Source organism: Sceloporus occidentalis, unplaced genomic scaffold (assembly GCF_023333645.1).
Source record: "Sceloporus occidentalis isolate IW3139 unplaced genomic scaffold, rSceOcc1.0.p SCAF_6, whole genome shotgun sequence".
NCBI classification, from domain to species: Eukaryota; Metazoa; Chordata; class Lepidosauria; order Squamata; family Phrynosomatidae; genus Sceloporus; species Sceloporus occidentalis.
The window spans coordinates 39,468,209-39,495,927 of NW_028316986.1; the positions used below are offsets into that span (position 1 = coordinate 39,468,209).

General features: G+C 42.5%; 1 protein-coding gene across 2 annotated transcripts; it reads left to right on the plus strand.

The window, feature by feature from the left end:
- The first annotated feature begins 5,282 nt into the window (after nucleotides 1-5,282).
- On the plus strand, nucleotides 5,283-27,418 carry CUNH1orf115 (chromosome unknown C1orf115 homolog). Of its 2 annotated transcripts, none has more exons than XR_016281691.1 (3): nucleotides 5,283-5,649; nucleotides 23,031-23,235; nucleotides 25,986-27,418. XR_016281691.1 is itself a non-coding variant. In XM_089529359.1 (3 exons), exons 1-2 carry the CDS (start codon nucleotides 5,404-5,406, stop codon nucleotides 23,148-23,150), a joined length of 366 nt encoding a protein of 121 aa, XP_089385485.1. In that variant the 5' UTR covers nucleotides 5,283-5,403; the 3' UTR covers nucleotides 23,151-23,187; nucleotides 25,986-27,418. The 2 variants fall into 2 exon arrangements, 1 of the variants encoding a protein (XP_089385485.1); XM_089529359.1 differs by having other exon boundaries at nucleotides 23,031-23,187.
- The last annotated feature ends 301 nt before the right edge of the window (nucleotides 27,419-27,719 follow it).

The window sequence follows — 27,719 nt, forward strand, 5'->3', positions numbered from 1 at the left end:
TATTTTAATGCAGTCTTAATGGTTTGAAAGAACTTCACCATAAAATGTTTAAAATTTTCTCTTTAATGTTTCTTCTGTATTTGGCCAAATGATGTTCTGAATGAGCAATTTGCTTTGCTTTTTATGTGAATGCTTAAAAGCTTTTTTAATAATTTGTTTTCATCAATGTGAATGGCGCTGATGAGCTGAGGATGAAGGAGCTGGAGGAACAGAAATCATAGGCAGCAACATACAGGGAATAACTGGAAAACATAATCTGGGAAAGTTGCCACAATTGCAGAATTCGCCAACCTGCATAGTCACTGATTGTGGAAGCTGTTGCAATTGATTCTGCAAACTGTGGCCCTCAATAAAAGTAATTTTACCAAGCATTGCTAGAGAAAGTGAAACGAAGCAAAAAAGGGCTTTGAAGGTATGGGCATCTGCTACTTCAGAAGCCAGATTCCAGCAAAGCAAAGGAGGACTTATATAGGTCTGTCCCTGGCTTTCCACCACCAAATGCATTTGAGGAAGTAGGCTGAAGTCTGCAAAAGCTCATGCTGACAATTTTGTTCTTTCAGTTAGTCTCAAAGGTGCTACAAGATCTCTTTACATATTGACTTTACAGACTAAGGCCGCATTCCCATTATGAAATAGAGTGAATTGCCCTCTCCCTCCTTCCCTGGCTTCTTCCTCACCCAGAGCTGATTTGAAGTGGTGCAACTAGTGGGGACAACAACCATGCCAAAAAAAAAAGCAATTACACGGGAGTAAGAAAAAGATCCACTTTGATAGTGGGAACAAGGGACCTTTTGGAATCGATTTCCAATACGGAGCGAGGGTGAATTGGGAATCAGTTTAAACTGCAAGTGGGAACGAGCCCTAACATGGCTATATCTTTGAATTCTACAACTTAGTGGGAGTTTTTAATACATATTTAGCAGGGCCCACTGGGGCTAGTCATTTTTATGCTTGTGGTACAACAGCATTCAACCTGGACATAGATTTGGAGTGGGAAACCAGATTTGGAGTAAAGTCATCTTTGAGATAAGTCTGCTTGAGAGACCAAGAGAAGCTAGTAACAGGTTTTGACATACACACCCACCACTACTTCAAGTTCAATGCAAATTTTAGGTCAGCCTTTCTCAAAGTAGTACCACTGCAACTCCCAAGATCTCCAGCTGCCATCTCCATTTGGAAGGGATCCATGCAGACACAATTTCATTATTACAAACATCCCTATCATTTTCTCTTCCACTTGTATGCCATTTCTTTTTTCAGTTCAGTATGTCGCTGGCAGAAATTCATTAAGAAGCTTATCCTGTTTTCATTGGTTGTAGCTACTAAAATAATTCACCAAGTCATTTAAAATTATCCCACGCCTCACTGTCCAAGCACAGCATTAGAACAGTTTTTAATTACCAAGATATTAAGAATAATACATTTTTCCCCAGTGAGAGCTGTCACAAAGTATCCCATCTTACCTCTCCCTTCCAAAGCCTTTCTCTCTGTTCTCTTTCTAACATTGTGAGAGAAATGAAGAGGTGGGAGGGAGTTGGGGGGGGAAACAAAGGAATGTAGCAGCAACTTTAAGACTGACTGGTTTTTATTTTAGATTGAGCTTTTCTGGATATAAACCCACTTTTTCAGATGCTGTAGGGTGATGTCCACATCTCAGGATATAATGTATATTTACACAATTGTGAGAGTGGGAATGAAATGTAAAAGGATCCTGAAAGATGCAAATCATGATCCCTTGTCCTAAATTTTCAAAAGGTTGCATAAGGTGATACAGGTCTTCCAGATCTTTACAGTGGTCAGTTAGTATTGATAATGTGAAAGCAATAAATCTGCTTACCAAAAGTCAGTTTACATGGTTTCCAAAATCTTTGCAACAATTCCCCTGTTGAAACAGAGCTCCACTGGCAGCCAGTGTTTCCAAGGCACAATTCAAAGTGCTGGTTATGACCTAAAAAGCCCTATATGGCTCAAGTCTAGGCTATTTGGCAGATCATGATTCAGAACACACTGCAGAAATAATTTGGTTTGAGACTGCTTTAACCCCTATTTCAACGCTAGGGAAGTTTGGGAATCGTAGTTTTGTGAGACATTTAGCCTTCTCTGTCAGAGAGCTCTGGTGCCACAATAAACTACAATTCCCAGGACTCCCTAGCACTGGGCCAAGGCAGTTAACCATGCATGTTTGGACGTTCTATTTAACATAAATTAGAGTTTATGGGAAAGACTGCTCAAACGTCTCTGATGCTTTAGAGGTCTGTACAGTCAGTACACCAAACCTTTGACCCCGACTTCCACTCCTTCATAAATAGCCATTTTCCAGTACCTCATGAATCATCAATACCATTATTCTTATTCTGCCATTGAATCATCTATATTGTTCTTATTCTAGCATTGTTGGGTTTGTTTTAGACAGTAGCTTTTGGTCTTACTAATGGAATTTAAAGTTTATTCAAATAAACTAAATAAGATTAAATATATAAAGAAAGTAAAGAAATAAAATAAAAATAACTTTATTTCCTGGAGTGACTCTCCTAGTACCCACATGGGCAGAAGGAGGAGAGGCACACCTGCATGAAGATCTTTCCATACCATCTGAACTGAGGACAACAACCACAACAACATCTCGGCCAAATGCAGGGCTACAGCTAACATCTTCAGTTTTTGTTTTTATTTTCCTTTCTTTCTCCTGTATGACTTTTACCATCTTTGCCTGGTTTAAAACTTCTTAGCCACTGCTGAGTGGACACATCAGGCTTTAGCTGCTTTGTGGCCCATCCCTTTCAAAGAGACAGCTGAGCCTTCCCTGTGCAAACACCCAGTTGAAGAAAGGAGTGCCAAGTGTTCACATACCGTTTCTAAGGTCCAAAACACACTGTAGAAATAATCCAGTTTGAGACTATTTTAATTGTCCTGGATCAATACTAGGGAATTCTAGGAACTGTAGTTTTGTGAGACATTTAGCCTAATCTGTCAAGAGAGCTCTGGTGCCACCATAAACTACAATATCCAGGATTCCCTAGAACTGAGCCAGGACAGTTAAAGCAGTCTCAAACAATTATTTCTGCAGTGTGTTTTGGACCTAAAGCAGGGTGACCAGATATCCTCCTTTTCCAGGACACATCCTACATTTCAGCCTTCTGCCCAAGAGGAATTCCAAAATGCCCTGTATTTTGAGCATGACTAAGAAGCACGCATTTATATTTCTATGAGTGTTAGCTTTTATTTGTAATGTTCTACTTTTGTCTTGAATGGCCTACATTTTGCAATGCTTTGTCCTCCTTTTTGGTTTTGTAGAATTCATTGTACTTCAGATACATAGTCACAGAAGTTGGTAGCATGAAAGAAGCTGAAAGTGTGAGATTTCATAGACTTCGTTCTACTTCTTCAGACGCATGTTCCCAGAAGTTGGTAGCATGAAAGAAGTTGGAATCCTGAGTTCACATGCATCTGAAGAAGTAGGCTGAGCTCTCCCAAAGCTCCTGCTCCCAACTTCTCCCTCTCAGTCAGCCTCAAAGATCCCTTTGCAGGCTGCTTTTCCAGACTCTAATGCTCCCATCCTGGGTGGGATTGTGTGGGGAGCTCTACCTTGGCAGAGGTGCAACAGGAAGCGCAGGAAGGGGATGTACTAAAACAGATGCCAGTACTTGCCCAGAGGGAAACCATACCTGTCCATAGAGAATCATTCTGGAAGAGATGTCTATTGAGAATCATTGCAGAAGACTTGTCCATAAAGAATCATTAATAAATAATAAAATAAAATAATAAAATCTTTATTTGTATCCCGCCCTTCCAAACGATCAGGGCGGCTTACAATGATGCAACAAGTGCAAACAGAATACAAAGGTTAAAAACATATACACAACAGCAACAACAATCTAAAAACAACAATAACAGCCCCTTAGCCCAACCTCATGGCCACGGAAGAGGAGGGAGGCCCACGGGATATTTAATCGGGGAACGCCTGCTTGAATAGGAAGGTTTTGAGGTCCTTCCTAAATTGGGCCAGGGTAGTAGATGAGCGGAGCTCCGTGGGCAGCGTGTTCCAAAGGGCTGGGGCAGCTGTGGAAAAGGCCCTTCTCGAAGTGGAAGCTAACCTGGCCCCAGGCACCTTCAGCAATTGCTGCCCAGATGTTCTGAGGGTGCGAGGCGGAATGTACGGGGAGAGGCGGTCCTTTAGGTATCCAGGGCCCAAGCCATTTAGGGCTTTATAGGTAATAACCAACGCCTTATATTGAGCTCGGAAGCGGATGGGCAGCCAATGAAGATCTTTTAGCACAGGTGTTATGTGGCTGGTCCTGGATACGCCAGTGACCAGCCGGGCTGCCATATTCTGTACCATTTGCAGCTTCCGAGTTTGGTATAAGGGTTGCCCCATGTAGAGTGCATTGCAGAAATCCAATCTCAAAGTTACCAGAGCATGTACAACAGTTTCTAGGTCCCTCTGGGCCAGGTATGGGCGCAGCTGGCGAATCAGCCGAAGCTGATAACAGGTGCTCTTGACCGTCGCATTCACCTGAGCAGTCAGGTGAAGCGACGAGTCAAGAAGCACCCCCAGACTGCGCACAGAGTCCTTCACAGGGAGCGTGACCCCGTTCAGGACAGGTGGAACTACCGTCATTCCTGGACCAGGGGAACCTATCGCAAGTACCTCCGTTTTCTCTGGATTCAGTTTGAGTCGGTTTTTCCTCATCCAGCCCATTACTGACTCTAGGCAGGCCACGAGAGGAGAGACGCCATCCTTGGTCACTGCATCAGTCGGAGACATAGAGAAAATAATTTGGGTGTCATCAGCGTACTGATAACCCCGCGCCCCATGTCTCCGGATGATCTCTCCCAGCGGTTTCATGTAAATGTTAAATAGCATGGGAGACAGAATGGCTCCTTGAGGGACCCCGGTTTTAAGGGCCCGCTCGCTGGAGCACACGTCTCCCAGCTGCACCATCTGGGACCATTGGAGAATGCCCGCTCATAGAGAAACATAGGGGAATCCTAGCCCATAGGGAACCATAGGAGAAGACTTGCCCTCTGGGCAAGTATTGCCCTGTCTGTCCCTCTGGGCAGGTGTTCTCCAAGAAGGGGCCAGTATTCTCCAATGAGTCTCTCTGGGCGAGGACTGTCCTGTCCTTGGTTTTTTTTACTGGGTCTCCGGCGGGAAGCAGCCTTTCCTCTCTGGGCCTGAATTGTGGGCAAAGCTTGCAACTGGGCAGGAAGGGGAGGAGGAGGAGGAGGGCCAGGGCTGGCCTTTGCCAAGGGCTGAGGGGCCGCTGGAGGAAGGCAGGCAGGCAAGCAAGCAGCCTAGTCTTCGCTGGCCCTACTGTTGCTTTCCCAGCCATCTCCTGGGCTCCAGCTGTTGGGCTGGGAGGGAAGGGGCTGAAGAAGGGGCTTCCCTCTCCAAAGGGAGCCATGCCCCTGGCCGGGAAGCTGAGGGCCCCCTGCTCCTGCTCCTGCTCCTGCTCCCGGGCAGAGGACCAGCTGCCCATCCTGGAGAGGGAGGGAGGCGGAGAGGGCAAAGAGCCAGGCCAGGCCAGGGCCTTGGGGGCCTCCCAGAAGGGGGCTTTGGGTCAAGAAGAAGGGGCCCAGCTCCCCAGGCCTCCAGAGCCAGAGCGCAAGGGCAAGAAGCGCAGGAGGAAGCTCAGGAAATACGGCAAGGTAGGGCTCTCTCTCTCTCTCTCTGTGAGACCAGGTGCCCTCTTTCTCCCCCCTCCGGACACGTCCTCCATTTCCTAGGCTTTAGCCTACTTCCTCAGGTCCATCAGATGCATCCCATTTTGAGATGCCTTGTCCTCCTTCGCAGTGAGGACATCTGGGCTGCATCCCCACCACTTGAACTGCCTTGGTTCAATGCTAGGGAGCTCTGGGACTTGTTTGTTGTGGCTTCAGAGGGAGCCCATTGAGACAAGGCAGATGCCTCCTCTCTTGAAGACACAGAAGGGGGGGAGGCTGGGGAGTTGGCTGGTCAGGACTGGGCCCCTCAAGCTTCCCAAGGGCCTTGCCTTCACCTCCGGTACTTCAGTGCTTCCCAAATGTAGGTCCTCCAGGAGTTGCTAGAACTCTTGGCTGTTAGCCACCTTGGATGGGGCTCTGGAGGAACAAGGCTTGGGAAGGGCTGGCCTCATCCTCGGGGGGCTCAGGGCAGGCAGGAGACCTTGGCTGGCAGCCTCTTCCTTCCTCCTTACTAGATTGTTGTTGTTTCCGACTTATGGCACCCCTAAGATGAAGCTATCCTGGGGTTTTCTTGGCAAGCTTTGTGCAGAGGAGGTTTGCCATGGCCTTCCCCTGAGGCTGAGAGAGAGTGACTTGCCCAAGGTCACCCAGTGGGTTTCGTGGCTGAGCTGGGAATCAAACTCGAGAGTCAAAGCACTGGGCTACACTGGCTCACACTTGGAGCATTGCCTTCCTTTGAAAGTGCCCTTTGAGGAAGGAAAGAAGCCTTCCCAGAGCTTTCCTGGGAGGTGCCCAGGCCCTTTCTGGCGTTCTTTATAAAGGGGTTGATTCCATTAGCTTTGCACCAAGGGCACAGTCTGAGAATTTTACATGGAATTAGGTTTGAAAATATTCTTAGTGAAAAATCAAGGATCATTAGGAGGAACCTCTTGACAGTAAGAGCTGTTCGACAGTGGAGCACACTCCCTCAGAGAATGGCGGAGTCTCCTTCCTTGGAGGTCTTTAAGCAGAGGCTGGATGGCCATCTGTTGGGGATGCTTTGATTGTGAGTTCCTGCATGGCAGAATGGGGCTGGACTGGATGGCCCTTGAGGTCTCTTTCAACTCTAGGATTCTGTGATCAGATCTTAAAAATAAATATGTGTATGCAGCAGCACACTAAGGTTATCACCCAGTGCAGTAACTCATGGTGTGCCCCTGCCATCTGCCTCCTCCCATACCACACCATACAGAATCCTTAGTAATGCTTTTTATACTAATGTTACTCCTAACTAGTAATTCCCATATATCACTGAATGTAATGGTAATAATTGTGACATAAGCAATTAGCAATGGTAAAGGTATACCTTTACATCACACGCACAGCCTAAATGTATTTATATGCACATAGTTTCATGTGGTTGAAGTGAAAATTCAGCAAGATGTGATATATAATTAAATTATTTTTAATTAAAATTGTGTGTGTGTTTGGAGCTTCTTCTTTCTCCTGCCATTGAGCCTCATCCCACTCACACCATCTCTTCAAAGGGGTGCAAGCAAATGCCAAAGCCCATTTCTGCCAAAAGGAGATGTTTGGAGAGCAGTGGTGTCACCTTCCTGGGTGTCACCTAGTGTGGTCCAAAGGCCCCCCCCAATCCCGCTAGTGATGCCCCTACATGTATATGTGTGTGCTTTCAAGTAGCCTGTCGACTTATGGAGGCTCCATGAATTTCATGGGGTTTTCTTAGGCAAGGAATACTCAGAGATGATTTTGCCAGTTCCTTCCTCTAAAATATAGCCTACAGCACCTGGTATTCATTGGTGGTTTATCATCCAAGTAATAAAAGCTGACCCTACTTCATTTTCCATGGGTGTGTGTTTTGTGCCTTCAAGTCAGTTCTGACTTATGGCGACCCTATGGCAAATCGGTCATGGGGAGTAGTTTTCAAAATGTGCATGAAATCCCCTTCCCTCAACATAACACAATCACAGTTTTTTTAAAAAAGAGTTGGCCAAATAATATTCCTTACCTGAATTAAGCAATGCAAGTTAAATATTCACTATCCCAAGTTTTTGTTTTTTGGCACAGGCTGGCTGGCCATTTTTTAAAAATCTCTTGATACTCAACAGAAATCTTGCTAGTGAAGGAATTTCACAAACCGGTTACTAAGGAGTTTATCACACGGGGGCAAACTGCAAAAATCTTGCAGAAACGGGATTTAAAAACCAGGAAAAAAAATGCAAAAGTGGGTAGTTTTCCACACACGATGGAGTTAATGTGACATTAACCCAAACAGAAAGTAGACAAAACCCACCCCTTTTTACTTTCGGGAGTTTCTGAAAGTAAAAAGGAGTGGGTTTTGTCCAGTTTCCATTTGGGTTAATGTTGGGTTAATTCTATTAACGCTAATGTCATCTGAAAAACAACCTGCTTTTGCACGTTTTTTCTACTTTCTGTTCAGGTTAACCCTGAATGTCATCTGAAAAACTACCCGCTTTTGTTGCCCCCTCCCCCAGTTTAAATCCAGTTTCTGCACAGGATTCACCCCATGTGATAAATGCCTATGACTGAAAAGGCCCTGTCTTTGATTGCTTTCTCCTCTTGGGGGAGGCCAGGGATAGTAGACCAGGGCATTTGAGGTGATCTTAACAAATGAGCAGATTCATGCAAGGAAAAGCCCCCCTCCCACCAAGCTGTTTCAAATGTTTAAGTGATAAATTCTGTGGATTTTGCTTGGAAACAGACTTTGATGAGAAAGAACTCTTGTTTTATTCATGAAAGGGTTTGAGAGGCTGAGCCAAGGAAAATGCCATTAAATACTCCAGCTCAAAGGATAATTCAAATGTATTAAGAGGTAGTAATGAATGCATGCTAAGTAGTCTTGCGTTTGTGTGCTTAGTATAAAAGCGTGGTCAAGTATGTCGAGGAATAATTAAACTGGCATTAAAAATCATCATCTGGCCCCAGAGAAAGGGGTAGGCAGAAGATAAATTTGGATTAACTCATATTACTTTAGGTGATTTGTAAAACATCACCTAGAATTTCTGACTCTTGACTGTTTAACTGTGGCAAAAAACCCACACACCCAAACACATAAATATTGAGGGACAATTATACTTAAGTGGACATTTTGAAGTTTTTTTTTATGGGCATTTACTAATTTTTGATTCCCTCCTTCCCCCAAAAGGAACTAAAAGTAACAAAAACAATGAGTAACACACACAAACACACACACAAATTTAATGCCACTGCTGGGTCATGTAAAACATGTCAACAGAAACTAGATTGCTGGGGTTTTTAAAAAGCAGAAACAGCAGTGAATAATAACATGCTACTCTTTTAAATTGTGTCAAGTTAATGGCAATGATTCCTATTAAAATTTACTTTTATTTCACTAGATGATTGGAGGGAGAAGGTTTTGTTTTCCACAGCTCTCTTATTTAACTGAAAAATACAAATAACTGCATTTGCCCAGAAATAAACTCATGCTAAAATAAATAAATTAGTCTTGAAGGTGCTACAAGACTCCTATATTTTGCTCCAACTTTCCTTTATCTATATACAAATCATGATGATCACTTTGCAAGCTATCTCTGAGAATGAATAAGAAAGCCTGCCAAGTACTTTACACATGACAACCTGCTGTGACTAAATCAAGTACAGTGCAATTGTTTTAGGGCTGCCTTGTCCAAATCACAAAAAAGATAAGGCTTAGTTCCAAATCTGAAAAATGTGGTGGCTATTAAGTACAAAGAGAGCAAAGCCTGCTAGAAGTGCTGACTCAGTGAAAAACAGCCATAATTTGTTGTGATGCTCCAGTTAAAATCCAGCCGGATGGATGTCACACAGTGCCATTCTGCTTGAACATTCTCTAGTGCCGTAGCTTGTTGTAGAAATGTGGATTTTCAAAAAGCTCACTCTTTCAATTCTTTTAAGTTTTGATTAGAAAAAGATTGACTTAATCTCTGACTCAGACATTGATCAAAAAGGGCTCTGTAAATCCCTAGTCATAGGCCCCCAAACATTGTCACAACTAATTTGTTTTTTCAATCATCAGTGCACTAATAGCTCTTAGTTGGCAAACAGTAACGCTATTTAAAGTATCAAGAGGGAGAAGTATCTGATAAATCCCTAAATCTCATTTCATGGAAGAAAAGTGGAATATGAATCTAAAAGAAAAGAAAGAAAGCAAGAGAAACGTCTATCAAAACCCCCAAACAAAGGCACTGCACATTTTTGTTGGATATAAAAATTAAGTGTATTATCTTGAATCAGGGCCAGTTCTCAATGGTTTGCTACCTGTTGCAAAGGACAAGACAGCATGTCCTCTCATGCCATGTACACAAACAAAGACTTACAGCTTCAGCACTGGCAAGGGGAGGGCAGCAGGCTGGCATAGAAGGTAAAGAGCGTGCTGTATGGCATATGCTTCCATCCTCCCCACACTTTGCTGGAGTTCATTGCTCCTAGCACCTGACACCTGATGCAGCTGACTCACTACCTAAAAAGGCTACTAGATAAGGATAGAATGAAATGGCTCTAAAGTCTCAAAGGACATGCTATGATGTAGTCCTCCAAAACGGAAGTTTCTAAGCGTTGTTCTGTGTTTCCTAGTTTTTGTCATTGTTTCCTTGCATAGGGCTGCTTTCTCACCTCTCAGGACACTCCAGAAGATCTCTTGCCTCTTCTTGCTGTACCTTCTCCCTTTTTTATGTGAAACTGCCTCTCTGATCACACAATGGACCTACTGATAGGTCTCTGGCAGGTTTACAGCAAGGTTCTCCAATTCCCAGTTGTATAACAATAACTTTTAGGTCAGAATTAGAATCCCTGATCTGCAGTAACATGAACCTTTTGTACTTGTGTACACCTATCATCCTGTGGCATCATGAGGCTGAACAAATAGATTTAGCTGGGCTACCCTAAGTCAGAATTTCACATCTTGCTTCAGTGGATAATTCTTTGGGTTGTGGCAAAAGAAAGAAAGAAAGAAAGAAAGAAAGAAAGAAAGAAAAGAAAGGCAAAGTATATCCTTCAGGCTTGGAACCATCTATCTATCTGTTTCTGACTATCTATGAGTGATTAACTAACAAGACTTTCTAAATGAATTACCATAATGTTTCAGCTTCTGCCTTCTCCAGTTGCTCAAAATAAAAGTGAGCTGTCTCCAAGGTGGCAGTTTACAACACTGCTTTGGATGGCTGCTAAACATGATGGTATCCTTCAAAGAAGACAGCCACATCTATAAAGGTTGCAGATTGCTTTATCATATGAAAAATTGCCAGAAGGATTCTGGGAACTGTAATCTCCCACAAGGAGCTTGCCCAAGTTCTGCTCTTTATCCCTCTTGTTTCCTTGTATATGACTGCTTCTCCAACTCAACCATGTTCAGCTTTCAATAAAAAAAAATACATATAAAAATAAATATTTGATATTTGTCTCTTGCAAAGCCAAACTATTTTTCTTTTCACCCTGTTTTATCCCCCCACCCTGGTGTCAGTTTTGATTGTAACCACCTAACAGAGGGGGACCTGACTTTTTTTTTTTTAATCATGCTGTATATAGTATAACTAAGCAAAGCATCCTAGACCCACAAATACTGATAAAAGAATAACTGCAAAATAGCAATGTCGTTTGATTTATTGGTTTATATGGTTATCTTCTGGGTAATTTATAAAGCAGAAAGCTATTCTTGTACAGAAACAGATTTGTCTTAAAAAAAACCCAAATAATTAGTTAAATCCAGCAAAAAAGAAAACCAGATTCTTACCCACCTCCTTTTTTTTCTTGCCTGTTTAGAAGAAACTGGTGCTGAGAAAAGCTAATGTTCGAGTAGATCAAAAGCAAGATCTGTCATTTCAGTCTGAAAAAGACTCCAGGGTTTTATCCATGTGACAGAAGCCTTACATCTCTTTGAGCTGCATTTCACTTGGCAGCCTTATTTTGACAACATTCCCAATTAGCAAGAAGTGCGACCTACCCACCTGCCTCACAACAGGGACAAAGAGAAAATATAATAGCATTCCTTTTCAGATCAGATTCTGCATTAATCCTGAAAGAAGAGTGGGAGAATGATCGCCCTCTAGATGTTACTGGACTGCAACTCCCATCAGCCCTCACCAATGTAGTCAATGGTGAAAAAGTTAGTAATTGCAATGCAGGAGAGTCACTGCCACATGCATCTCACACCCAGGATGACCAGATGTCATAGTTGCAAAAGGGGACAAGGCACTGCAAAACGTTGGACATTAAGAAAAATGTAGGACATTACAAATTAAAAGCTGAAAACACTAATATATATGTAAATGCATGCTTCTTAGTCATGCTCAAAATGAAGGATGCTTTGAAATTCCTCCTGGACAGAAGGTTGAAATGTAGGACATGTCCTGGAAAAGGAGGCTGTCTGGTCCCCCTGCTCACACCTGGCCAGGAAAGCAATTGAGCATGAACACTTTGCTGCTGGTATATTGTTAGAGTTTCCACTGAAAATAGTATTCCTGCTCTTAATAATAATAATAATAATAATAATAATAAATTTTATTTATATACCGCTTTTCCAAAGATCAAAGCAGTGTACAGACAATTACAACCATACAGGCATTTCATAAAAGGATAAAATCCCATAATAAAACCATACAATTACAGAACTCTAAGTACAATCATTCACCTTCAAGGGTAAGCAGGGAATCGATAGCAACAGGGTAGATAACTTCATTCTTCAGGGGGGAAGGCTTGACAAAAAAGAAGAGCTTTAAGCCTCTTTTTGAATGTTTCTAAGGGGGGTTGTCAGATGGAGCTCCTCGGGTAGATCATTCCACATCTGTGGGGCCACCACTGAAAAGGCTATCTGGAATGTGGCAATATATCTGGAAAGTGGAATTACCAGTAAGTTCTTCCCAGATGTTCTGAGTGTGCGGGGCACATCATATGGGGAGATGCGGTCCCTCAAGTAACTCGGGCCCAAGCCATGTAGGGCTTTATAGGTAGTGACCAACACCTTGTATTGCGCTCGGAAGCAAATGGGCAGCCAGTGAAGATCTTTCAAGATAGGTGTTATATGGTCAAACCTGGACGCACCAGCGACCAATCTGGCTGCCATATTTTGTACTAACTGAAGCTTCCGAACTTGGTACAAGGGTAGCCCCATGTAGAGCGCATTACAGAAATCTAATCGAGAGGTTACCAGATCATGTACCACAGTTTCAAGGTCCCTTTGGCCCAGAAAGGGCTGCAGTTGGCGTATCAACCGAAGTTGATAGCAAGCATTTCTGACCGTCACATCTACTTGAGATGTCAACTGCAGAGACGAGTCCAGAAGTACTCCTAAACTGTGAATTTTGTCCTTCAGGGGGAGTGTGATGATTTCTCCGGATGATTTCTCCCAGCGGTTTCATGTAAATGTTAAACAAAGTGGGGGACAAAATAGCTCCCTGAGGGACACCAGATGTCAGTTCCCTCTTAGAGGAGCAAGTGTCCCCCAACTGTACCATCTGGAATCTGCCCGAGAGGTAGGAACGGAACCACTGGAGCGCAGTGCCCCCGATGCCCAGCTCTCTCAGGCATTCCAGAAGGATACCATGGTCAATGGTATCGAAAGCCACTGAGATGTCCAAAAGCACCAACAGGGTCACACTTCCCCTGTCAATGCCCAGACGGAGATCATCGACTAAGGCGACCATGGCAGTCTCAACTCCATAACCCACTCTAAAGCCAGTTTGAAATGGGTCCAGATAATCGGTTTCATCCAAGACTGCTTGGAGTTGGACGGCGACTGCTTGCTCAATCACCTTACCTAGAAACGGCAACAATGAGACCGGTCTGTAGTTATTCCTTACCAGGGGGTCCAAGGAGGGTTTCTTAAGCCACGGTTTAAACGTTGCTAGTTTTAGACTTGATGGAAATTTTCCCTCCCTGAATGATGCATTGATTATACGTTGTAACAGTAATGTTACAGCATTACCACCCTGGACGGTCAGCCAAGAAAGACAGGGATACTTATCCATACTTATATTTGTGTTCCTCCCTTTCCTGCAAGGGAAGAATATGGTTCTCCAGCCCATTTTCTCCTGGCAAGAACAACCTTATGAAACAGGTGACACTGAGAAGTAGTGATCTGCCCAGTTGTCGTCCAGCTCACTCTCCCCCAAGCCAACATCTGCCAGGTGTAGAGCTATATGTCCTATCTCCCCATTCCTATGGGAGCCCTGGTGGCACAGTGGTTAAATGCCAGTACTGCACCACAAGGTTGTGAGTCGATCCTAGGGCCTCAGGGCTAACTCAGCTTTCTATCCTTTCACAGGTCGGTAAAAGGAGTACCCAGCTTGTTGGGGACAATTGGTTTACAGACTGTAAACCACTTAGAGAGTGCTAAGTTCACTTATAAGCAACATGGAACTGTAAATGCTATTTCTATTGCTATGGTGGCTCAGGCTGATAGGAATTGTAACCCAATACAGTCGGCCCTTCTTATACACGGATTTTTTATACACAGATTCAAGCATACACGGTTTGAAAATGTTCCAAAAAAGTATAAATTTACCTTGATGTTCCATTTTTTATTAGGGACACCATTTTGCTATGTCATTATACTTAATGGGACTTGAGCATACACTGATTTTGTTATACACGGGGGATCTTGGAACCAAACCCCAGCATATAACAAGGATCCACTGTACAGGGCACCAGGTTGGAATAGGCTAGTCTAACCTCTGTATGTCAAAATGAACTAGGGCAAGTTCAGTGTCAGACTGACAGTAGTTCTGGTCATTTCAGAGCAGGCATGGGAAAACACAGTCCATTCAATGTTTTGGTCAGCAACTCCTTCAGCCCCACCCAGCATGGCCAGTATTATGGGCTTATGGGAACTGTGGTCCAAAACATCAGGTGGAATAAGATATCCCTCAGTCCTGTTCTAGAGGAATCAGATGCCGGACAGAATGGATACTTGGATAACGCAAGATAACTGCTTCTGTTAGCAATGAGAGACTAGAGTCTTCTACCTTCATTTTTTTTCTACACTCACCTAAGCAGCCTAAATTAGAGGTCATGAACTTGTGACCACCCAGTTATTGTTGGATTCAAAGTCCCATAGCTATAGACTGGGGATAATAGTTGGGAAAATGTTGGCAAAGAAAAGTGTTGATGGTAAGGACTGGTACTGAGCATGGCAGTGTGTGTGTGTGTGTGTGTGTGTGTATGTGGTGGTACTGGGGAACACAAGGATGAAAGGACAAAAGGTTGTAATATCATTGCTTCAGGTCCTGTGGAAACTCACTGAAATTATTATTAACTATAGACCCTGTTAGACCTTGGAAGCTAAGCAGAGTCAGCCCGTGTTAGTGCCAACAAATACCAAGCGCTGTAGCTTATATTTCAGAGAAAGGAACTGGCAGAACATCTCTTTCAGGTAGGCTTGCCATATCCCTCCTAGGGGCGGGACTTTCCCGTTTGGGGTGGGTCCGCACGGTCCCGCCCCGGTTTGCCCCCGCCCCCGTGCAGGATATGGCAAGCTGAGGGAGGCTTTCCCTCGTCGCTTGGGCTCCGCTCCCCGCCACGATCGCAGCGAGGCCCGGGGCCCAGGCGGCAAGGGAAAGCCTCCCCTCAGCAAGGCTCCTATTCAAATGTAGGACACACAAAAAATGTGTCCTACATTTGAAAATTTTGTCCTACATTTTTACCGGTTTGGAGGTCTGGACGTATGGCAACCCTACTTTCAGTATTCCTTGCCTACAAAAACCTTATTAAATTCATGGGGTCACCATAAGGTGACAGGTGAAGGAAGACACATATACACATACATCTGCTATTTAACGTTGCTCTTTAGTCATTTAGTTCTATGACAGGTCTGCCCTGATGAGTTTAGCAGGCTCTACCCTATGTAAAGGTAAAAGTAAACTGTGGGGCTCAGCAGTTAAGACACTGACTCTGACGATTGCAAGGTCAGCAGTTTGAGACCTAAGCACTGCATGACAGAATGAGTTCCCATCATTAGTCCCAGCTAGGTACCACTTGGGTGGGAAGGTAACAGCATTCTGTGAAGTCATGCTGACCACATGGCCATGGAGTCATATGTGTTAACACTGGCTCTTCGGCTTAGTAAGAGAGATGAGCGCTACCCCTTACAGTCAGTCACAACTAGACAAACCTTTCCAAGGGGAAAACATTACCTTTTTTAATCCTATGTAAGCATATAGCAAGGGTGGGAGACATGCAGAGGCTGTTGCAACTGCAATTCCCATCTGTTCTAGCAAACATAGACAATGCTAAGTATATCTGTGTGTATAACTGTAAGTAAGCCTCCCTGAACTCAATGATACATGCTTCCAAATAGTGCATCTGAGAATATTTAATTCTTTAATTGTCTGGTTTTAGCTGCTGAGTATGCCTAAGGCTGCTGAGATGACTACCAACCGGGGGGATGGTGGGGATTTTATTTTGAGTATATGATAGTGTTTGCTTTATTGTGTTGTCTTTGATTATATATGTCAGGTGCTCCACCTTTTGGTGAAAAGGATGTTATAAATAAATGTTGTTGTTGTTGTTGTTGTTGTTATATCTGTAATGAGGCATGCCAGAGATTAACTGAGCAGCAAACAAGGACTGTGTTTGTTTTAAAATGTTCTGTATTTAAAAGATTACTTGAAATCTTCATGTTAATATTTATTACTGGGAGTTGCAGTACAAACCTCATCCCTGTTGTATATATGTATTAGTGTGTATGATATTTCATTTATTTCAAGGTGGCTTATAATATGTTAAAAGAAAATATAGCTATAATAGTATGTAATATGTAAGTTAAAAACATTCAAAAGCCCACCAAAAAACACATTCAAAGCACTGTAAGGATTAAAAATACAGCACACACACCTCTCAACCCAACATTTTACAGCAGTCCTGTGATCCTCCTGACAAGCAAGTGTTTGCTGGCCATAATCTGTTTTCCTCATGTTTTGCTACAGCTCTCTTTCAGAGAGACTCATATCCCATCTCGCAAATATTCCTGTACTTTGTACAGGAAGTGAGAGCAAAGGGAGGAGGCATGTTGTTTATTTGTGTTGGGAAGTAGCGTACTTTGGTCCTTGCAGGCTGCATTGTTCTGAGAGTTTCATGCAGCACAGTCACTGCCAAGAATGTAAAGCCATGTTCTTGAGGTCAAGTAGAAGGAGACACAAAGATGCCTTTGACAGACACAACCTCTGCCTGTTGGAGAGAGATCAGCTGATTCCAGACTTCATCCTTCTCTATTCCAGGCTTCTTCAGTCTAAAGAAATTTTTAAGAAAATGCAAACACTTATTCACTTTTTCGGATACTTGCAGATTTGTTTTTCTATTTTTAATATACTCCCTTGGAGAGCCAGTATGGTGTAGTGGTTTGAATGTTGGAAGACCATGGTTCAAATGCCTGATCAGCCATGAAACACACTGGGTGACCTTGGGCAAGTCACACTTTCTCTACTTCAGAGGAAAGCAAACCTCTGGAAGTCCTTTGTAATCACCTTCAAAGCACATAACAACAGAAGCACATAGTACACAACAACCAAAAAAACATACCCTTTCTTGAAATTTTTGTATAGGATATGCTCTTGAGTATTTATAATGGTATAGGAGCTTGTTAAATCAATTTTAGCTGATACTGGCTAAGGAATACCTTACAGTGAGATCTTGGGTTTCCCCCCCAATGAACCACGATTTATTAAATATTAGTTCTGCCAAATTTTGTTGATACACAAATACAATGGAATAATAATCCTGTAATAGACCACTGAACAAATTATGCTGAGTCAATACCATTGATATAATGTTTCTTCTCTATTTGGGTCTAATAATAAGATTCAGAACATAAAATTGGAATGGTCCCTTAGGTCAGCTAGGCTAACTGAAAGCTTGAAATAGTTAAACTTGAAAAGGTTTTCTTTTTTTGGAATGGACCTCCAAGAATCCTCTGGCCAGCATGGACTGTGACCATCTTGGTTGAGAGATTCTGGGAGTTATTGTCTTTTTCAGTCTCCAGTCCAGTACTTTTCTTGATGCAGGAGATCCTGAGGTAGAACTTGTCCAACAAGTGCTTGAAAATATCCAGCAACTGAGACTTCACCATCCCTATAGAAGTAGTTATGGTGGTGCTTGTTATATAACTGGGTCTTTGGGACTTGTGCTGAAGAGTGATTCCTATGAACTCATGATGATGGTTCCTACTATTTGGTTGGTTTGTATCAGTCAGTATAACACTCAGTCTCCCAACTGGAGAACACCAGAGTTAGCCCAAGTAATTTTGCTGCCTGAAGCAAACATTAAACTGATGTATCCTTCATATTCTACATATGGAAACTGTACTTGGACTGGCAAGTGAATCTCATTTCAACACTGGATCATGTTCTCCATCACACCTGAGGCAGCAGTCTATAGGAATTCCAGGATTCCAGTTCCAGAGAAACAAGTGGGAAGTTGTCACTGCTGAGATCCCCCTGGTATTTCCTGACTGAGTCTGCTGCCACTCAGGCTGGTTGTGGTTGATGTTGTCTGCTTTCCAACTTATGATGACCTTAAGGTGACCCTATAGTGGTTTTTCCCCCCTGCAAGATTTATTCAGAGGCATTGCCTTTGTCCGAGGCTGAGAGAGTGTGACTTGCCCAAGGTCAGCCAGTGGGTTTCCATGACTTAGTGGAGATTTGAACCTTGGTCTCCCAGTGTCCTAGTTCAATGCTCAAACCAATATGCCATGCCACACTGGCTCTTCAGGCTGGTGGTACACCTTGGAAATCTCAGTCTATGACATATTGGTCTCATAGCTTCAGTCATGTTGCAGTGAACAGTGCTGTGTTATGTAAACCTTAGTATAAAATTGGATTTGTGTTGAGAAATGCTTCTGTTCTTACAGTCCTTGAATCTGACTACTCTACCCAAATATACACTGACCATGGGCCTGTAGCCAATCAAAGCAGATTGTTGCTGTTGCATAATTTTGTATGGAGGCAATAGTCCACCAGACTGAGGGAAATGGTTTGGATTCCAATGGTTTAGATTCCAAGTACAAACATTCCTCCAGTACAGAGTATAGCAGCTTTGCATGAGCCAGTGGTAAGATTGTTTTTGTAAGACAGAATTAATCATGTTGGAAGGGTCAGAGGAGCTGTTTCTGTCACGTCCAGGTCATAGTTGTTTTCAGTTCGCTCAGCTCCGTAAGGCTTGTTTCTTTCTGTAAAAATAAAGAGAATAATCTTATCTAACTCTAAGGGTTTCAAAAAGGCAATACTGTATATCTTTCTCATGAGCAGGACTGGAGAACTCAACAGCTTTTCAGAATTAAATGAACTACAGCTTCTGTCACTCCATCATGGGCCACATTGGTTGGGGTTGACATTGCAAGCCAGCAGGACATACAGTGATTTTAATTATTCATACTTTGGTTTAGTTGCCAAAATAAAATATGGGCAGGAGGAAACCTGGCACTTTCTACATGATGCTATACTATAGCACCCATCTACCTTAATAATTGGCCATGTTGGCTGGAGTTGATGGGATCTGGAGTTAAACAACATCTGAAGTATCACAGCTTGCTTTGTTTGTTTGTTTGTTTGTTTGTTTATTGGATAATATCCTGCCTTTCTCCCAAAATGGAATTCAAAACAGCTTCCCCACCCTTTCTAATAATATATGAGGTGATCTATCTGTTAAGTGTCCCCCCTCTGTACACAAGGAATGGAAGCCATGGGAATTCCCTCTTGGAAGACAATGAGGGCTAGTACTGTTTAGCAAGGGTGGAAAGGGGACTTCCTGAGCAAAATTCCATGCTGTCCAGCTGCTTCCACTGCTTCTCATTTGCTTGCATGCTTCTCTCTGGGTCCAGGGTGGGCATAGCTTCCTAGAGGGAGAAGACAAGATGAACAGAAGAGGCAGCTTTTCCTTCTAGTTGCTGTGGCCTCATGTGCTGACCTTCCCTCACTCAGAGAGGGCAACAGGCAGAGGAAGAGAAAGAAGGAGAAGCAGAACTTGGGCTATGGGCAGATAGTCACTGATGTCAGCCTATGATATTAGTCCTAACAGGGCCTGATTCCCATATACAATTGGTCATCCACATTTGCGGCTTTGACTTTTGTTTTAATTAAACTTAATCCAGACAAGACAGAGGTGCTCCTGGTCAGTAGGAAGGCAGATCGGGGAATAGGGACCCAGCCTGTGTTAGATGGGGTCACACTCTGCCTGAAGACACAGGTTCGCAGTTTGGGAATACTCTTGGACTCAGCTTTGAACCTGGAGGCCCAGGTCTCTGCTGTGACCAGGAGTGCTTTCGCACATTTAAAACTTGTGCACCAGCTGCTCCGATTTCTTGAGAAGCCAGAACTGGCCACAGTGGTACATGCCTTAGTTAAATCACATTTGGACTACTGTAATGGGTTCTACATGGGGCTGCCTTTGAAAAGTGTTTGGAAAATTCAACTGGTCCAAAGAGCTGCTGCCAATGCCCCTGTTGAAACAGCTTCATTAGCTGCCAGTTTGTTTCTGGGCACAATTAAAGGTGCTGGTTATTACTTATAAAACCCTACATGGCTCAGGTCCATACTATTTGGCAGACCGTTTCTCCTGGTATGAACCGGCCCAGATTCTGAGATCCTCTGGAGAAACCCTTCTCTTCGTCCCAACACCATCACAAACACGGTTGGTGGGGACGCAAGAGAGGGCCTTCTCGGTGGCTGCCCCTACAGTGATGGTGAACCTTTTACAGATCAAGTGCCCAAATTGCAACTCAGACCCCACTTATTTATTGCAAAGTGCCACGTCCCTATGGCTTTCTAGTAAGAAACTCTGGCAAACTCTGTGCTAGGGCAACAGCATGTGTGCCCACAGAGAGGGCTCTGAGTGCCACCTCTGGCACGTGTGCCATAGGTTCGCCATCACTGCTACACTCTGGAACTCCCTGCCCAGGGAAATCAGAACGGCTCCCTCCTTGATGGCCTTCCACCGGCAGGTGAAGACCTACCTGTTCACACAGGCATTTAAGGAATTACTATAAGGATAGGCTGGGATACTGGACCATTTTAAAAATTAGCTACAATTTTTTCTCTATATATAGTTTATCTTTTTAAAATATGTTTTATTCTTTTAATAACTATCTGTTTTAATTCCGTAATAATTTAATTTCTTTTTAATGTACTTTTTAAAATGTTTTTAATTGTACTATTTTTAATGCTGTGAAGCCGCTCTGAGTCCCAGTCCTGGGAAAAGAACGGGAAACAAATAAATATAATAAATAAATAAATAAATAAATAAATTTGCAGATTTGATTATTTGCTGGTTTGATTAATATGTTCTCTCTACAAAACACTAGATCCTCTAACACAACTCTACCAGAGGTTGGCCATAGAGTTGTGTTGGAGAACCTAGAAGTTCCTAGAGAAACCACCTCTCCAGGCATTTATAGGTCATCCATCATGATTCTGTGATCAACCTCTGGCAGATGTTGACCACAGAGTTGTACTGGAGGACCTGGAAATTCCTAGAGAGGTGTTCTCAGGTGAAAAGAATAGTGGTTTTTTTGGGGGGGTTCCACATTTACGCGGTCCTTCACCCTAACCCCAGCAAATGTGGAGAGACCACTGTATATCATTTTGTGGTGACCTTTTTTTTTTTAATGCTACACTCGTCCCTCCACATTCACTGGGGTTAGGGGCATAGGACCCCCATGAATGTGGGAAAACCGCGAATAACAAAAACACTATGTTTTTACCTGAGAAAACACCTTGCTAAGAATCTCTAGGTCATCCAGTGCAACTCTGTGGTCGACATTTGCCAGACATTGACTATAGAGTTGCTCTGGAGGAGCTACAAATGCCTAGTGGAGTGTTTTCTGTAGCAATCTCTAGGTCCTTCAGTGCGACTTTTGGTTAAAGTTGATCATAGGATTGCACTGAAGGACCTAGATATTCCTAGAGAGAACCTATTAATAAAATCCATGAATAATCATATCTGGAAAAGTCAAAGCTGCAAATGTGGAGAGAAGAGTGTATTTCTGTTTCATATCAGCTGTGAACATTTCACAGATGAAAAGTGGGACAGATGTGGCTTTCCTTCCTCTCTTCTCCACTGAGTTGAGTGGAAACTACTTTTGTATGTTGAGCTCAGTTTGCAGCAACTGGAATAAACTGAGGAAAAGGAGAAAAAGCAGGAGGAGGAGAGAGAAACTGGAACACTTTAAAAGCAGGACATTAGAGGATTAAGCAGGACTATGCCTGCCAAATTGGGACACATGGAGGGTATGATGGTTTGAGTGGTGGACCAAGACTCTGGGAGACTGGGCTTTAAACCCCCACTCTGCCATGGAAACCCACTGGATTATCTTGGGCAAGTAGTACAGTACTCTCACAGCCTCAGAGGAAGGCAATGGAGAACTGCTTCTCAAAAAATCTTGCCAAGAAAACATTAGGATAGGATCGCCATAAGCTGGAGGTGACTTGACGGCACATAAACCTTTTCATTTAGTCAGGGCTTTGAAATTAAATTATACAGCAGTGATGTGTGTGTGTGTGAAGTGGTATGCTGTATTTTTAAATCATTCATTGGTAATTATGTTCTAAATGTGTTTTTAATCTTTTTAACCATGGTTTTAAAATAATAATGTTATTTAATTCTTTTTTACTTTAGAAAAATAAGATTTCAGCTTACTCTTGTTTTCAGTTATGTAAGTCACCTTGAATCCCATCTAGAGAGAAAGGTGTGGTATAACTTCAATAAATAAAAAATAACTTTTGATGACCACACATCCCAGAATCCTCCTGTCAGTATGACTAGAGACAACACTTGCTGGTGGATTATGTTCTAAATGTGTGGGAGTTGTCACCCAAAAATGTAACTTTCCAGCTGCTGTAAGTGGCTGTCTGAAGTCACATCCAGATGAGCTCCATGTGGTAGTGTTGCCTGTGAAAACTGCTTATTGTGTACAGTATTTATATCCTACCTTATCCTGCAAGAGTCTCAGGGTAAATCAACAAAGTCAAGCCCAAGATCTGAGCTTCCTGGGTGAGGGGGCAGTGTTTCAAACTCAGGTCTCCCTGTTCTTGTACTTAATACCCATTATATCAGGAGTGATCCAACTTTGGGGCTGATGGGACAACACTGATCTAACCCTAAGCATTCCTTCTAATCAACAAAGAGGAGTACAAGGTGTACTTTGGCTTTGCAGGGGAGGAAGCTGGGTAGCAAATGTACTGGATGTTCTTGGTTGTGCCTCTAGTGACCCCTATGCTTTGAGGAAGGTGATCCCACCCTCTGCCCCATCAGCTACTGCCCCTCATAACCCCTTTCTTGCAGCTATAATAAACTTCAGTGGCTCAGTAGTAATTTAGCTGAATGTTCTCCTGCTCTTTAATGGCATCAATCTGTTTCTCTTTCAGAATGTGGGCAAGGCACTACAAAAAGGCTGCCGTTACCTGGTCCTCGGCCTGCAGGGATTAGCCAATGCCTATTCATCCCCACTTGGAGTGGCCGTTTCAGTAGCGACAGCCTTCCGTTAGACCTCAGCTGAAGAACCTGGCATTGAAGGACAAGGCGGTATCTCCTGCTCTCACACACTTTGTCTTCGGATATTACTTCAGCTCAGTAATAAGGAAAAGAAATAGATCACATTGAACATTTCGGGCATAAGCTGATATACTCTGTTTTAAAGAAACTATTCTTTCTGTTTGTATACTGGAACATCAGATTGACAGAACAAGTGAGACCAAAGGTTTGATTAGCTTTGATTAGTTGTGCCAGGTTTAGAAAATATAGTACTTTTGAGCATAGCAGGCATAGGCACGCAGTCTGCACACATTCTCTCTCACAAAAGCTATGGTGGAAGAAGAGGAAAGTAAGTAAGTCAGAGAAAGAGGCAAGAGTAAGGAAGGAAAGAGAGATATACAATAAAAAGAGAAGGAAATAGAAGACAGAAACATTTGGCATTTTCCCCCTAGCAAGGCTTCATGACAATCTAGCATTCAACAGATACAGTCATTTTCAGCACTGCCTCTCCTTAGTATGAACAGCTGTATCAGTAGGTTGTATGTTAAAACAAAGGAGCACGGCCAGAAACAAGCAAGACAAAAGATGCAGGATCTGAAAGGGAAATAGATTGGCAAAATAAGAACTTGGCGTTATAAGAGATTGTATTAAAATGTTCACATAATATGCATCTTATCTCCAGCATGAGTCCGTTATAGATACTTTGGAGCCTAGTGAAACAACCACAGGGAAGGTTTACCAGATTCCATGAATGGTAGTTTCCATTTCTCTGAGGAAAACATTGAAGGGAACATTTTTGCCAGAAGTAACTTCTCCCCTCGGGATGCATTCAGATGATGACAAAAGTACCAGCATGGCGTAGTGGTTTGAGTGTTGGCTTACAGTGATGGAGACCAGGGTTCAAATCCCCACTCAGCCATGGAAACCTGTTGTGTGACCTTGGTCAAGCCATACTCTCTCAGCCTGAGAGGAAGGCAAAAGCAACTCCCCTATGAATAAATCTTTAAAAAATCCCATCAACAATGCGTGATAGCCTTGGGGTCACCATAAGTCAGAAATAACTTAAGGGTACATAACAACAATACAAAGTAACACTTGGCAGGGGATTAGACTGGATGGACCTTGTGGTTTCTTCCAACTCTACAATTCTATGATTCAATATACAATCTTGACATACAGATTGTGGTATCATAGAATCATAGAGTTGGAAGAGACCTCAAGGACCATGCAGTTCAACCCCTTGCCATGCAGGAATTAACAATCAAAGGACCCCTGATAGATGGCCATCCAGCCTTTGTTTAGAAACCTCCAGAGAAGGAGATTCCACCATACTCCAAAGCAGTGTGTTCCACAATCAAATAGCTCTTACGGTCAGGAAGTTCCTCCTAAAGTTTAGGTGGAATCTCTTTTCTTGTAGTTTGAATCTATTGCTCTGTGTTCTAGTGTCTTGAGCAGCAGAAAACAAGCTTGCTCCATCCTCATTATGACATCCCTTCATATATTTAAACAGGGCTATCATATCACCTCTTAACCTTCACTTCTCCAGGCTAAACATACCCCTAAACATACCCAGCTCCCTAAGACTCTCCTTCTAGGGCATGATTTCCAGACCTTCCACCATTTTGGTTGTCCTCCTCTGGACATGCTCCAGCTTCTCAACGTTTTTAAATTGTGGTACCCAGAACTGGACACAATATTCCAGGTGGGGCCTGACCAAAGCAGAATAGAGTGGCATTATTACTTCCCTTGATCTAGACACTATACTTCTATTGATGCAGCCTAGAATTGCATTGGCTTTTTTAGTTGCTGCATCATACTGTTGACTCATGTTCAGTTTGTGATCTACTAGGACTCCTAGATCCCTTTCACATGTACTGTTGTCAAGCCAGGTGTCCCCTATCCTATATCTGCACATTTCATTTTTTCTCCTTAAGTGATAGTACCTTACATTTCTCCCTGTTAACATTCATTTTGTTTGTTTTGGTCCAGCTTTCTAATCTATTAAGATTATTTTGAATTTTGATCCTCTCTTCTGGGGTACTAGCTACTCCTCTAATTTGGTGTCATCTGCAATTTTGATAAGCATGCTCTCTATTCTGTCATCCTCGTTGTTAATAAAGATGTTGAATAGCACTGGACCCTGGACAAAACCCTGTGGCATCCCACTGGTCACTTCTCTCCAAGGAGCACCCCTTTGGCTTCAACTGGTCAACCAGTTACAAATCCACCTAACTATTGCATTGTTTTGCCCATATTTGACTAGTTTGTTGACAGAATATTGTGGGAGATCTTACTGAAATCAATATATGCTACATCCATGGCATTCTATTCCCCCCCCCCCCACTAAAAAAAAAAAAAGATCAGATTAGTCTGGCATGACTTGTTTTTTAGAAACCCATGTTAGCTTTTTGATGTTATAGCATTCCTTTCTAAATCCTTACATTCTCTGTTTAATGAACATGTACTGAAAATTATTATTTTTTTAAGAAGGAAAGGCCAATGCAAAGCAGTGAATACTGTTGCAGACACCAATATCCTAGGATATCTTCTCCACCATCTGAAAATATCTGAGTTAAAAATAAAGGGGGGGGGGGGCAATCCCTGAATTTTTTTTATCAAAGCTTAGAAAAAATTGTTTAAAAGCACATCTGATCTGAGATCACAAAAGATGTATATTTGGGAATTGTTTTTGTTTTTGACTAACAGAAGGCATTGAAATGGGTGGGAATCCCATTACTCACAGATTAAATTGTATGTGTCCATTTGTCTCCACTGGGTATCCAAAAGCCAGGACTACGTGTCCATTAGGCATACTTGTATTAATTTAAAATACCTGACTTTCTCCACAGCATGAATATTTCCAAACAGGAGGGGGAACATCTCCTGCCAATCCTGTGACTACAAAAGGACTGGGCTTTACACTGCATTAACAGTGACTATTATGTACTATTGGTGGTGCCAGGGGTGCCGCTTTGATCACCCCCTTCAGAACAGCTCTCTTTCAAGAGTCGCATTTACAGAGGGATCAGGCAGAAGGGCAAGTGGAGTCCCAGCTCTCTTCCAGAAATGGGAAAATTATTCTCATAATCTCCCAGTCAGCATGGCTGCAATCTCTCTTTGCTCAACTGCATTTAAAACAGCTGAATGTTACATGGGTATGTAGGATGGATGTTCACATTATGGCACTGAGTAAGTGAAAACATCTTCCTGAGATGCTGTAGATATCAAAAGGATCACTTGCACATCTCTTGGAAAAGGATGAAGCTATGTGTCAGTTTAACAGTCTAGGTGGAAAGAAATCTCCCAGTGCTGCCATTTATAGAGTTGTCTTGTTTATATTGATGAGAACCCAGCCATATATTCCAAAATGGTATATTTTTGCTTAGATATAACTAATATTGTATGTCTTGGCCTTTACTGGTATTGACAAGACAACCCAGCTTTTGTATACTTCAAAATGATAAACTTCTGCTTAGATAATAAATATTTTTATTCTATACCTCTTATCTCTTCTCTGCCTTACAGTATTCAGGTAAAAATGTACATGTACTTTTGGAAAGAAGTCTTAACTACATTATTGTTGTTTTCATTTATAAACCTAGAAACAAATAAAATTATGTAATAAATTTAACAGATTAAACCAGAATATAATTTGAATGTAAACTCTATTTGTTTTTTTCTAACAATTTCCTGCTTTTTATAAACGACAGGTGAGTGGAAAGGCAAGTGGAATAATGTAGGATCTCTCAATCATGCAACACTTTGTTGCTTAAAGTTCTCTCCCTTAGAGTCCAAAAAATTGAAGTTTTGTAGGGAAGGATTACCCTTGGGGTTGAAATCTCATGATCTGCTGTGCTTCTTCAGGTCATCAGGCAGGGAGACGTAGCTCAAGATTAATGGCATGGGTGCACCAAAAGCCAAAAGCAAAGGGAGGGGATTAGGGAAAGGATGGTGAGTGCATGCATTTGGAGCAAGGCAGAGAATTCAGCTGCAACATCGTGACTTGTGAGCCATCTTGTACAAGCCCTGGCAGTCGGAGTGCAGGGCTTGGGACTTGCTATGGATGTTTCTTCTGTTAACATCACCCAGTGTGGTAACTCCTGGTGTCATCCCCACATTGACTTTCTCCCATGCCACTCCATACAGAATCCTTAGTAATGTTTTTTGTGCTAATATTACTCATAAATCGTAATTCTCATATGTCACTGAATGTAATGGTAATAGTTGTGACGCAAACAATTAACAAAATTAAAATTATACCTTTAAATTACAGTATCATACACACAGCCTAAATGTATTTGCATTTACATAGTTTCATGTGGTTTAAGTGAAAATTAGGTACGATGTATTTTAAAAGAAATTTTTAAAAGAATAAACTTTAAATTAGTGACAATATTTTTTTAAATTTAAAATTTACTTTTGCGTTTTAAATTCAGCTTGCAGCAACTGAAGTAAGCTGAAGACAAAAGGGGAAAGTGGAAGGAGGAGAGAGAACTGGGACACTTTAAAAGCAGCTAGAAAAGTCAGATGACAGAGGATTGATTCAGGACAGTCTCTGCCAAATTGGAACAGCTGGAGGGTAT

Coding starts and splice junctions, on each gene's coding strand:
- CUNH1orf115 (XM_089529359.1), top strand. CDS start 5,404: ATGCCCCTGGCCGGGAAGCTGAGGGCCCCCTGCTCCTGCTCCTGCTCC. Junction 5,650..23,030: donor AGCTCAGGAAATACGGCAAG/GTAGGGCTCTCT, acceptor TTTCTCTTTCAG/AATGTGGGCAAGGCACTACA.